General features: G+C 46.8%; 1 protein-coding gene across 2 annotated transcripts; it reads right to left on the bottom strand.

Annotated features, from left to right (window-relative positions):
* Positions 1-1002: 1002 nt before the first annotated feature.
* On the bottom strand, positions 1003-6627 carry amdhd2 (amidohydrolase domain containing 2). 2 transcript variants are annotated; one of them, XM_085272272.1, is made up of 12 exons: positions 6156-6627; positions 5459-5612; positions 5006-5142; positions 4589-4728; positions 4111-4165; positions 3728-3940; positions 3017-3105; positions 2777-2921; positions 2471-2578; positions 2234-2302; positions 1977-2151; positions 1003-1291 (listed from the first exon to the last, which is right to left on the bottom strand). In XM_085272272.1, exons 2-12 carry the CDS (start codon positions 5539-5541, stop codon positions 1273-1275), a joined length of 1233 nt encoding a protein of 410 aa, XP_085128398.1. In that variant the 5' UTR covers positions 5542-5612; positions 6156-6627; the 3' UTR covers positions 1003-1272. The 2 variants fall into 2 exon arrangements, with proteins under 2 accessions (XP_085128398.1, XP_085128400.1); XM_085272274.1 differs by having other exon boundaries at positions 1977-2078; positions 6156-6449.
* Between the last annotated feature and the right edge of the window lie 4893 nt (positions 6628-11520).

Below are 11520 nucleotides of genomic sequence, written 5' to 3'. Positions count from 1 at the left end.
CAGTTTGTATTTATCTGTGCTGCTTAGTGTCTCTCGGTATTTTTACAATTTTTTTACTTTCACTGAATGAAAGCAGGACTTTTACTTTATAAAGAGTGTCTGAGAGGCGCGCGCACACACACACACACACACACACACACACACACACACACACACACACACACACACACACACACAGTTACTGCAAAGGACATCGTGTCTGTTTGAGCCTACATACTGTGTCATTATTAAACTGGACTGTCCTTTCCACCGTCCCTCCTGTTCCTGTGCTGGATTTTCAGATTAAACATGTCCGGTGTTTCTAATTGTGAGCTCTGAGTGTGTACGAATAATCTGAGTGAGCTCAGGCTCACCCTGCTGTAAACACTCAGCTTGTTACAGTTTTTGTACTCTCAGATCTGTCTGGTGTCACAAAGGTTAAAGCGAGCACAGCCTGAACTCTGCTAGCATCTGTCGATCTGTCTCAGATTTGACGACCATCAGATTCATTTCCAGGTTTTTCTCTTTCTGTTCAGATCAGGAAAGAGAAACGAGGGTTACCCTCGTGGACACCTGAGGGGTAAAGAGGTTCTCACTATCCTTTAACTATACCTTTCACCGCCAGGGGGCAGCATTTCACCCGTGAGAGCGATTCATGACAAAGTTTCCTGAGCAGGAGTTTCCCACCCTTACTTTTGAGTTCCTGAACAGCCTGTCACCAGGTCGGTCTCACGCGGACAGTTATGAGTCCACGATGTGACTATTTCTTCTTTTAAAGGCTGAAAACGTTCAAACCAGAGACCACCAGACCCTCTCACGATGAGACAATCTGCTGCCACACCAGCAGCAGTCTGTCCACACTCTGTTGATGGTGTCAGTAAAATTTGCAACAAAGAAAAAGAGACGCTTACAGAAACTGAGGGTGTGCAGTGACATCCACTGTGACCCCTGACCCTGCAGAGGTCATACAGCTGCTTTAACACAACAGACTTTCAGCAACACACGATCAATGAGCACGCTGACTTTCAGGGTAATAAACAGAAATCTTTGGTAGTTTGAAAAGCAGGAAAACATTTTCCACATCATCTGACATTTAATAAACTAATAATGCAGAAATATTTCACTCTGGTCCAGTTTTCCGGCAGTGCCTGGTGCACTCAGGCAGTCCATTAAAACCCCGACATGTCGATCATGTACAAAGGCACAGGCGGTCCAGTTTCCTTCTTCATCTCCTACTGTCCTTTTCTCCAAACCTCCTCTCCAGAAATATAAGTGGCTTTGAGGTTGAGGCCCTCATCGAGCAGAACGAGGTCTATAAAACAAAATAGTGCAGAGTGTAAGAAAGACAGGAGGCAGCGCTGCTGAGAGAAAAGAATCAGAAGACGGTGGAAAGTTGGAGTTCTGTCAGTCGCAGACGGTTTCCTCCTGAACATCTGGACGAACATCGACGCTTTGAAGGATCAGTTAAACTGTAAGTCTCACAAATTCAGCCTGAATCGAGCCGCTGGCCTCACTTAAAGGAAAGCACATGAACTCCAGGAAAGGTCAGAGCGCGGCGGCGCGATCCCAGAGAACCTCACGGCTACAGCCGTTAAACTTTAATCCAACGCCGTTGACCTTTGAAGCGCTGCACAACTGACAATGTGCAAGATGGAGGCTAAACATTCACCCAACATTCATATGGTTTTTTTATTTACTCTTATTAAAACTTTTATTGTAAATCTGAAACAGAGCGAGTTCGAAGTTCTCGAAGCAGTTTGGCTGTAAACGTGTTTATTTCTGCTGTAAAGCTTAACATGGGAGTCTATGGAGACTGGCTGGAGCCTCTGCTGGACACTAGAGGAACTGCAGGCTTTGGTCAACTGTTATACAGCCCCCCCCCCCCCACCATGAAAAAAGTCCAAATTAACACCCAAGAAAACGCTGAGGACACAAAGGAGGAACTACAGCAGCTCTAACAGCAGGGAGGCAGAAATAAAGATGCAGTCGGCTCTGACCTGCGTCGGAGCCGTAGTCCAGCTTTCCCTTTTTGGGGCTGATTCCCAGAAGCTGAGCCGGATGCAGGGAGGCAGCTTCCAGAGCCTCCTGGACACTGCAGCCTGGTGGACAGAACAGGAAGTGGAGAGCAATGATGATCTGACCTGCATCGCCACAGCAACCGGGTCTCACCTGCTGGAGTTTACATGAGGCAGCGCGCCACTGCTCATTATGATTCTACTTCCTGGTTTTAGTCATTAAAGTAACACAAACTGACCTGAGACCTGCTTGAAGTGGCGCACACACATGTCCATCGTGGCGATGCTGCCACTCAAAGTCTTGGTGCCTGAACACATAAAGAGTGACGTTACAGAGTTTTACACATGAAACCGTCGCGAGAACGATTTATTTGACTTCTCCGATCTCTGGTTCTAGTTATGCGTTTGCCCCTTTCTGCAGCATCGCTCAGGAAACCACGGGCCTGTTAGCTAATAACGTCTGAAGAGCATCAGACCTGCCACGTAGGCGTGGAGACCCTGGATCTCGATGACCTGCTGGCCAAGAGTGTGACGGCCGGGAGGAAGACCCATCGCGGTGATGGCGTCCGTCACCAGCACCAGACCTGAAAGTATGAAGCACACAAGACACGGGAAAGTCCAAAATCCATCTACTCCCAGGTGATGCCACACGTTTAAACACGTTTGCAGACTTTTACCAACCTCTGGAACCAAAATAAGAAAATTCTGACACATTTAGGAATAGATTTGGGGAGATTTTCGTGCTTTTGGCTGCTGATCTGAAATAGAAACCTCGGGCAGACCTGACGGGTGAGCTCTGTGAGCGATGCGCAGGGCTGCAGGGTTGGTGTGGATGCCATCAGCGATCATGCCGTAATAAACCGCCCTGCCTGCGGGGATCCTGTCGCTGGTCAGCAGACCCACTATGCCCGGGTCACGATGGTGGAACTGGACCACAGCAGACACAGAAGGATTACTGAGAGCGTGAAACCGACCGGGCTGAACAGAAACTGACTCAGAGACGAGCAGCAGCTGGGACTCACAGGCAGCATGGCGTTGAACAGGTGAGTGATGAAGGACGCGCCCTGCTGCACCGCCTCCTCGGCCTGCGACAGGTCGGCCGCCGAGTGACCTGCAAGAACCAGTCGAGCAAACTTTGTTCACATCAGCGCTCTCAGACGATTACAGCAGCTCCAGGTGCTCTACAGAGGACTGACAGGCCCACGCTAACACCGCGCACAGCACCGAACCGGAACACGATTTCAACAGAAACAGGAAATAAAAATGAAATCAATCATTAAAATAAAAAATACAAGCACACGAGAAAAGTGTATAAGTAAAGAAGGATTGAATAATAATATGGAAATGAAAAAAGGATAATAACATTTTAGAAAGTTATCTTTAAAAAGAATCTACAAAATAAAAGCACACTTAAAATAAATAATGCAAACAATAAAAAACACCTAAAAATGAAAATAAATAAAATAATAAATTAAAAATGTGATTTTTTTAATTTTAAAAAAACTCAAAAATAATAAATGTTTAAAGAAAATAAAAATAATCTAAAATAAATAAAATCATATTTTAAAAAATACAAGGATGCAAAAAAAAGACAAATTAAGAAATAAAATGTCAAATATTACAGAAACAGAAAAAATGATGTAAATAAAACTGAAAATGAAACTTTCGTGTTTTATTATTTACATCATCATCACTTTGCTGTATAATCGTTGCCGTGACTACACGATGCTCACCCAAAGACACAGTGATGCCCCTCTGGCTCAGCTCCCTCACCACCGATTGGCTGCCGGGCAGCTCAGGAGCAAGCGTCACTATGGCAACGTCGTCCAGGCTGCCGTAGACCTCCATCAGGTGCTCGAGGCCTCCGGACTTGAAGGTGCGGAGGTATTTCTCCGGGTGGGCTCCTTTCTTCTCGGCGCTGATGAACGGACCCTCCAGGTGAAAACCTGCACACGGAAGTTTACAGGAAGTGAAACAGACACCATTTTCGGCCGCGGTCGGCGCTCGTGTACCGCTGCAGCGTGATCGTTTACGCAAACACGTCTGCAGCTTCTGATCAATGAGGATAAACAAAGAACACAACAAACATTCACCAACAGCATCTGTAAAACCTCACCGAGAACTCCAGCTCCATGTGGTCCTCCATCATGAACTTTGACCTGAGGCAGAACCTGGAACACACATTTTGATGATGCTGTGATTTTACACGTAGAAGCTTCACGTCACCGATCGTTAGCGCCCCGACGTGTAAATGCTCAGCGTGTTCAGGGAGATGCACGACTCACACCTGCCTTCACTTCATCAGCTTCAGATGCACCTCTGAACCTTCCAGTGCTGCTGCCTCCAACCCTGATCTCCAGTTTTAGTTTAACTCTCAGTGCTCTCCCTGCTCCGTCCTGGTTGTTTCCAGGTTTGGTTTTAGATGGCGGGTGGAGGCGGTGCAGCAGAACCTTCCAGTGAAGGAACTGAAAGCAGAAGCTGGCCTGGAAGAAGCTGTCCAGAGATGCTCCAGAAGATGACTTTGAAGGAGAGACTAGGAACCCCTGAACACGCGAGCGCGTCTAAACTTGAACTGATAAAAATGAAGCAGTGACCTTGTGGTAAACTTCGGGAGGGGAGGTGACCAGAGTCGGGCAGAAGGACGTCACGCCGTGCTCGAGGATCTTTTTGGCCACAAACGAAACTCCATCGCTGACGTCCTCAGACGCCTGCGAGAAGTCGATGCCGTAACCTCCTGCAGCAGGAAGACGAGCCGTTACTCCCCTCTGGGTAAACTAGCCCCGCCCCCTCAGCAGCAACAATGCTCTCTATGACTCTGAAAAACTGCAGCGTCAGCTCAGATGCCACTGACACCACCTTCAACTCCAGAGACTGAACATTAAGAAGAGTTTGAAGCTGTGCAGTTCTGTCATCTTTGTTCCAGCACGTCGTCTGACCAGGTATCAAAGTTACTGCAGCAGCGCAGCTTCTGAAACACATGCAAAGGTGTGTGTCTGTGGGTGTGTGTGTACCGTTGATCTGGACGTCTATAAAGCCCGGCGCGATGATGCTGCCCCCACAGTCCACACGTTTGTCAGCGTATCCCTGCTCATCGAAGAACAGCTTCTCTGGGTCTAAAATCCTCCCCTCACGCACCCACAGGTCCTCTCTGCGCGCGCGCGCGCGCGCACACACACACACACACACACACACACACACACACACACACACACCACAGTCACGACATCCTGGTCCATGGTACAGCATACATCATTAATGACTTCATCAAATCAAAACTGGACGCACAAGTTTGAATTTATCTGAGCTGCAAAGGCTCAAAACCCCAAACACTCCCACGAGCTGCGACCCGGCGCTCTGAGTATACTGCTGTCAGGAGCTCTGAGCGCTCGTCTCAGCAGAATAGTTGAAGCTGGGTTTCCTGGCTCAGACCGGCTCTCTTTGCAGTGTTGTTTTGTGTGTCGTACCTCTGCAGCTCGTTGTCCCTCAGGATCCTGCAGTTGATGAACTGAGTGATGGGAGCGTCTGACACCGATTTGTTGGACGGCATGCTTTTGGTTGTTGTGTCCTCTCAGCAGGTGAGGCGGACACCGCAAACACCGCCCGCTCAGCCACAGACGACTGGGAAACACAGCAGAACAAATCAAACCGTTTTCTGTCACAAATCTTTCGATGTTCATGTTAAACACGACCACAGCTTCTTACAGTGCGAGCACACTTATTCCGGTTTATCAGTTTTCCCCTGACACAGGCATCTCAGGTGGAGAAGCAAACTTTACAGTTCACAAAAAGTAACCAGCTAAAGGAGGATTATTATGAACTGTGAATCATGCAAAGCTGCCCTAGTTGAGTCCAGCATGACAGGAATTAGGAGCAGGACGTGCTTCAAGCTTGCGATGGAAAACCAAAGCAGAAGCAGAAGTTTGTAACATGCAGGTGAGGTGAGGCGCAGCTGCAGGGTGTAATGAGGGTCTGATCTTATTGCTGTGGGTGCAGCCGCTGACTTTGACCTCTGATCTTGTTTATGGTCTCTGTGAAACATCCTGAGATAAGCCAAACTATTCTTATCTGCCTGTCTGTAGTCAGCTCCATGACTCTACCCCGACTCTGCTTTTAAATGTATTTAAAATTTAACTCGTCCTCACTTTTCTCCTCTTTACCTACCGTGACACACAAAGTGGTGAAACCCCAGAAACACGCCTCCGTCTCGGCCTCCGTCAAACCCTCAGTGGGACTCTTGTTTGAACACAGGCTGATCTCTTCCAGCCGCCACAGAGCCGAAACCTAAAACTGCGTTTTTCACACGGAGTTCTGCGGCGCCTCCACCCGCGGTGCCTCCACCTGCCCTGCAGCTGTGATCCAGCGGCGCTTTAAGGTGTGTGATCGCGCTGGTGCTCAGAGGAGCCGAGCAGAGGAAGAGGACCGAGTCATGTGACCGAGGCAGGTCAGCTGATCAAAACAGGACGAGAGCAGCTGCGGTTTGCTGACACATGCCAAAGTTTTCCACGATCAGCACAGAAAAACAAGTTTCACGTCACGAAAAGCTTCAGTTCGTTTAAAATATCTGTAAATGTTGGAGGTGACAAAGCGCGTTTATTCTCAGACGTTTAACAGGAACAGTGGAGCCATGTTTCCTTTAATGACTGCAGGAAAAAACGGCTGCAAAAATATTTACTGCTCACAGTCTTCCGACACTTTATTAGGTACACATCGCCGGCGCCAGAGGCTGGCTCGGTTTAAGTGTCGTAAAGAGTTTTGTCCGCTGTAAATGAATTCACGTCATTTTGATGCAGGAACAACTTTCGGGCTGGATTCCGTACGCAGTGTTTGCAACGTGGCTTCTTCATAAAATAAAAATACAAAATAAATTAAAAATCGAATAAAATTTAATTTATTGAGAAAATAATTCAGTGACGTTAAAAATCAGTTTTCCAGCACAGATGTGGCCAAAGAGGGCAGCAGAAATGTATTTTTACAGAACTGCAGTGGATCGATTATACTGAGAGCACTGAGTTATAAAGATCGTGTCTTTATTTGAATACAAGCCCAACACAACACCCGCTGACTGCAGGTTACAAAAGAAATAGCTTTACGTCACTTCCTGACATGCCCAGCAGAGGGCGCTGGGACACAGCGTGTAGCTCCTCGGCGTCGGCTCTGTGAGCTGCTCTTCCTCTGACGTCACTGTGTCACAACCAAAAGTAAAATATTTAAAAGCGTCTCTTATGTTGTACATTTTTATTGCCTTTAACTCAGAAGGACTGTCAGGATGTTTGTGTGTTTGTTTATAAAAGCTGCATGAACACATGTCTACCACATATACATACACACCCTACAAACCCACACCTCAACACACTCACACTGTGAAACCTTTCACACCCACTCATACACACTCCAAACACGTTAACCATGACATCATGTCATCCCAGAGGTTCTCACAAGGTGAAAGGCTGAACTATGTCGTGACCGATCCACGCTCTCTGACCCACTCCTTTGCAATCCGAGCTCAATGAATCCCAGCGGTGTCATACTGGGATATTCCCACAGCATCGTGGAGGAAAAGAAGAATCCATACATGGAAAACCTGCTCAGTCAGGAAGTGGACGGATGACGGTTGGTGTTGAAGGGTGAAAAATGACAGATTTGACTCATCTGCTTTCTCAGGATCCTTTTTCTGCTTTTTACTCAAAAGCTGTGAAATTCTGCAGGTTTTAACATGTTAGCGCGATCCTTCGTTTCATTCATGGACTGAAACGAGAGGGACGATTTTGCAACAATGCTCTGAGTTAAAATTAATTCAGCAGCACAGAAGAAACAGGACTGACGGATGAGCTCAGTGTGACACTGAAAATACAAACATGACAGCGAGCGGCTGACAAAGCAAACACCTGAGAGCAGAATGAGACTCACTAAAAACCTGCATCCATCTTTTATATACAGTCTGCATGTGGCTCAGCGTCACATCCACTTTGCAGATGTTTGGTGTGTGCTGGTGTTTGGGCCACATCTGTCCACAGAAACCCGTCCAGAGTCTAAGTGAGGCCTGACTGTGTGAGCGTTCACTCCACCGGGATGTGCCACCCCCGCCGTCAGAGCAGCGGCCCCCTCCTCATTCCTGAAAGTCAACAATAAACCACGTTTCCAGTAAGCCAGATACCTCCCCACGTCCTGCTCATCCCCATGGAGACCACTACGAGAATCTGCAGGCCTGTGTCCTCTGGCCAAACCGGGCCACCCACGAGGAGACAGAGAGCCTATATTTTACCACCAATATGGATCAAAATGTAGCCGTGCTCTCGGCTCTGTTTGCTTGGAGAGAGGACTTGGCAGCAGCGCTCGTGGATATTTGATTGGCTCAAACAGAGAAAAAAAAGCCCAGAAGAAGCCCTCGGAGGTGGTGTTTTACAGCCTCCGTCTTTTGTGAGCCGTGACGTCAGCGTTCCCGTCTGAGTGACACAGTAGCTTTTGTTTTGGAGTCGCCACATCTCATTCACAGCCGCTTAACTCCCGAGTCCGAGGGCTGTGTGGCGGCCTTTCAGCATCCCTGATTCCTTAATCCTCTGGTTTTTAAGGAACTGAAGAAAATCGGCCATTTGTGTCCTGCTTTATGTGAATTGTTGACTTGCAAAACACGCCCCGAGGACGCCGAGTGACTAAAACACAGAGGGGCGGAAAGAGTGCCAAGCAAGGTCACGGCGAAAGGTCAGCGGCGCTGCTCACGTGGAGCAAAGGAGCAGAACAAAGGACGGCGCAGCAGAAGATGGGAACTAAAAGATGAGGAACCAACGTTTAGTCCGAGTGCAAACACAGCTCAGGCTACAACACAAATTACTGTGAAAGTTTCCAAACACAGTTTTAAATAACTTCATACTTTCTTCTTCTCCTCATATTTCTTTTATATCCACAGAGAAGTTTAGAATAACGTGGGGAAAACACAGTTGATTCAATTATGACTAAAAGTACACAAAGATGAACGTGAGATTATTCGTAAGCAGTAAAACGTCTCTGTGACGTTTCTTTGCGCCGTCCTCCTCTGATGTGATTCACAGTAACACAATAAAAACACACTAAAGGTCCAAAAGTCTGAGAGGACGTTGAACATCTGTCATATTTCTGTCATATTGATCGTGGACTTCAGGAAGACCAGGAAACACTTGACCCCTGTTTCAATCCAGGGGGTCAGTGTTGACATTGTGGAGGACTATAAATACCTTGGAGTACACATTGACAATAAACTGGACTGGGCTAAAAACACCACAGCACTTTACAGGAAGGGCCAGAGTCGTCTCTATTTTTTGAGGCGACTGAGGTCCTTCAACATCTGCCAGAAAATGCTGAGGATTTTCTATGAGTCTGTGGTGGCCAGTGCGATCCTCTATGCTGTTGCATGCTGGGGGAGCAGGCTGAGGGTCGCAGATGCCAACAGACTTAATAAACTGATCTGTAAGGCCAGCAATGTTGTGGGGATGGAGCTGGACTCCCTCAAGGTGGTGTCGGAGAGGCGGATGCTGTCCAAGATAAAGACAATGTTGGATAACACCTCCCACCCACTCCATGACATGTTGGTCAGTCACAGGAGCTCGTTCAGTGAGAGACTGAGATTACCCATGATGCACCACTGAACGACACAGGAAATCATTCCTGCCTGTGGCTCCCTGTACAACGCATCCACTTAACACACTGTTTGCTGCTACAACTACACATGTTTCTTTTCCAACTATTTATTTATGAGTGACTTATGTATGTATGTATGTATATATATGTATATATTGTACTATTCTTAGTTAGCGTATTGTCTGTCTTGTCTTAATGTTGGTTTATAATGGAGCACTGTAACAAAAAATAATTTCCCCCAGGGATCAATAAAGTATTCTGATTCTGATATTTAATGAGGAATCTGTTGAATCTGTTCTGTGTGAAAAATCAAGACTAACATACTCCAACGTGTTTATTAATCTGTGGGTGAAAAACTGAGCGAGGCTGATAAAAACTCATCTTCACATCATTGAACTTTGTCCATCAGAAAATGTGAAATCCTGACCGGCTGGTCCAGAGCTTCGTAAACATCTGGACGTCGTGGGTCAGGGTGGCTGCTGAAGGAGAACTAATGACCACAGCTTTAGCAGGTCAGTGCCGGAGGATCTGACTGCGCGAGAGGCGCTCGGGACGTCAGGTGTCGTATCTTTGTTTGCTAATGGATTCTAACTTTTCCCAACAACCCTCAACGTGTGTTTGCGGACGATTCAGCGCTGCTTTCAATGATCTCTGAGTCTCACTGTGCTTCAACCGGTTGCTTCGGTGCTTTAAACTGTAATATTATGATTATTATTACGGGACGATCAGAGGCAGCAACCTCAGAGGCTTAACAATGAGCCTGCAGTTCCTCTGATGTCCAGCAGAGGCAGCAGTGAGTCAGTCCCCATAGACTCCCATGTTAAAACTTTACAGCAGAACTAAACATGTTTACAGCCTGATACACAAACTGTTTGCATCATCAGGGGCGTGGCCTCTGTGACTGACAGGTGGCTGTAGCTGCTAGCTTCACCTGAACTGGACCTCTGGACCGTGTTTGTGCTGTTGGAGCCACAATGGCATCATGTGACCAATACTATGTGAGGTTACTGTAGCAACAGACAAACAAAGCTGAGCTCCAGGTTTGTGAGTGAAGTTCAAGGATTTTTGGTCATTTCTGGATCCAAAAATCCAACCTGGTGTCAGCAAATATGTAGATTCAAAGCTTCAAAGGAGGAAGTAGGCAGGAATTTTATGTTCCTTCTTTAAATTACTTTATTTGCTTTGTCTGTAATAATCAGATTTTCTTCTTATTATATTTAGAAGTTTGCATCAAACTGAAATCACAAGTTATTTAAATTATTTCAGTGTTTTCAGATCTTTTCTTTTCAGATTGTTCATTTGGAGTTCCAGATCAGTTTCTTAATTCAGGATTTGTGTGAAATAAACACACCATCACACTTTTATGCAGGTGTAAGAATATACTGTTCTATATTTCTGCAGCTGTTTTCAGGTAAATTCATTCACTAACAGATTACTTGGTCTTGTTTTTAGACCGACGGATGCCTGGAGTAAGATTTTAGGGGTATTTAATGTTGGAACAGCATCAGTTTGAATATTCAGACTTTTTAAAGGCCTGAATACTTGTTTGTCTCGTCTTTCACTGAAACTGCATTCCTCTGGAAAACTCTGGAGGCTTCTCCTGATCAGCAGGTGGTTTACAAGGAGTAAATGTGGGAGGAGGAGGAGGAGTCTTCACTCTCCCTTTCCCCTTTTACTCCCCCCGGCCCTCCGTGCTGCTGTCCTGCGTCTGTTTGCATTCCTCTCAGTTAATAAGTGTTTGTCTGATCCCCGGCGGGGGGTGTAAAGATCACCCCACACAAACACAGCAGCCCGCCCCCCTCCTCAGCTCACCCAGCTGTAAAGGCGACTTTAACATCACGATAACGGGCAGGCGGCAGCGGACGTGCAGATACATGCTGAACAGATTTGAAGGGGAGGCCGTAACTCCCTCCTG

This window comes from Mchenga conophoros, linkage group LG4 (genome assembly GCF_057382185.1).
Source record: "Mchenga conophoros isolate Kocher_MC1m ecotype Shallow Benthic linkage group LG4, M_conophoros_male_GT1.1, whole genome shotgun sequence".
NCBI lineage: Eukaryota > Metazoa > Chordata > Actinopteri > Cichliformes > Cichlidae > Mchenga > Mchenga conophoros.
This window is presented reverse-complemented; position numbering and strand designations above follow the sequence as displayed.

Bases quoted from the DNA above. Each gene is read 5' to 3' on its own strand.
- amdhd2 (XM_085272272.1), bottom strand. From the start codon at position 5,541: ATGCCGTCCAACAAATCGGTGTCAGACGCTCCCATCACTCAGTTCATC. The intron at 5,143-5,458 runs GTACGACACACA...GCGCGCGCGCAG, and splicing joins AGGGACAACGAGCTGCAGAG to AGAGGACCTGTGGGTGCGTG. The intron at 2,303-2,470 runs GTCTGATGCTCT...TTATGTGTTCAG, and splicing joins TCTCCACGCCTACGTGGCAG to GCACCAAGACTTTGAGTGGC.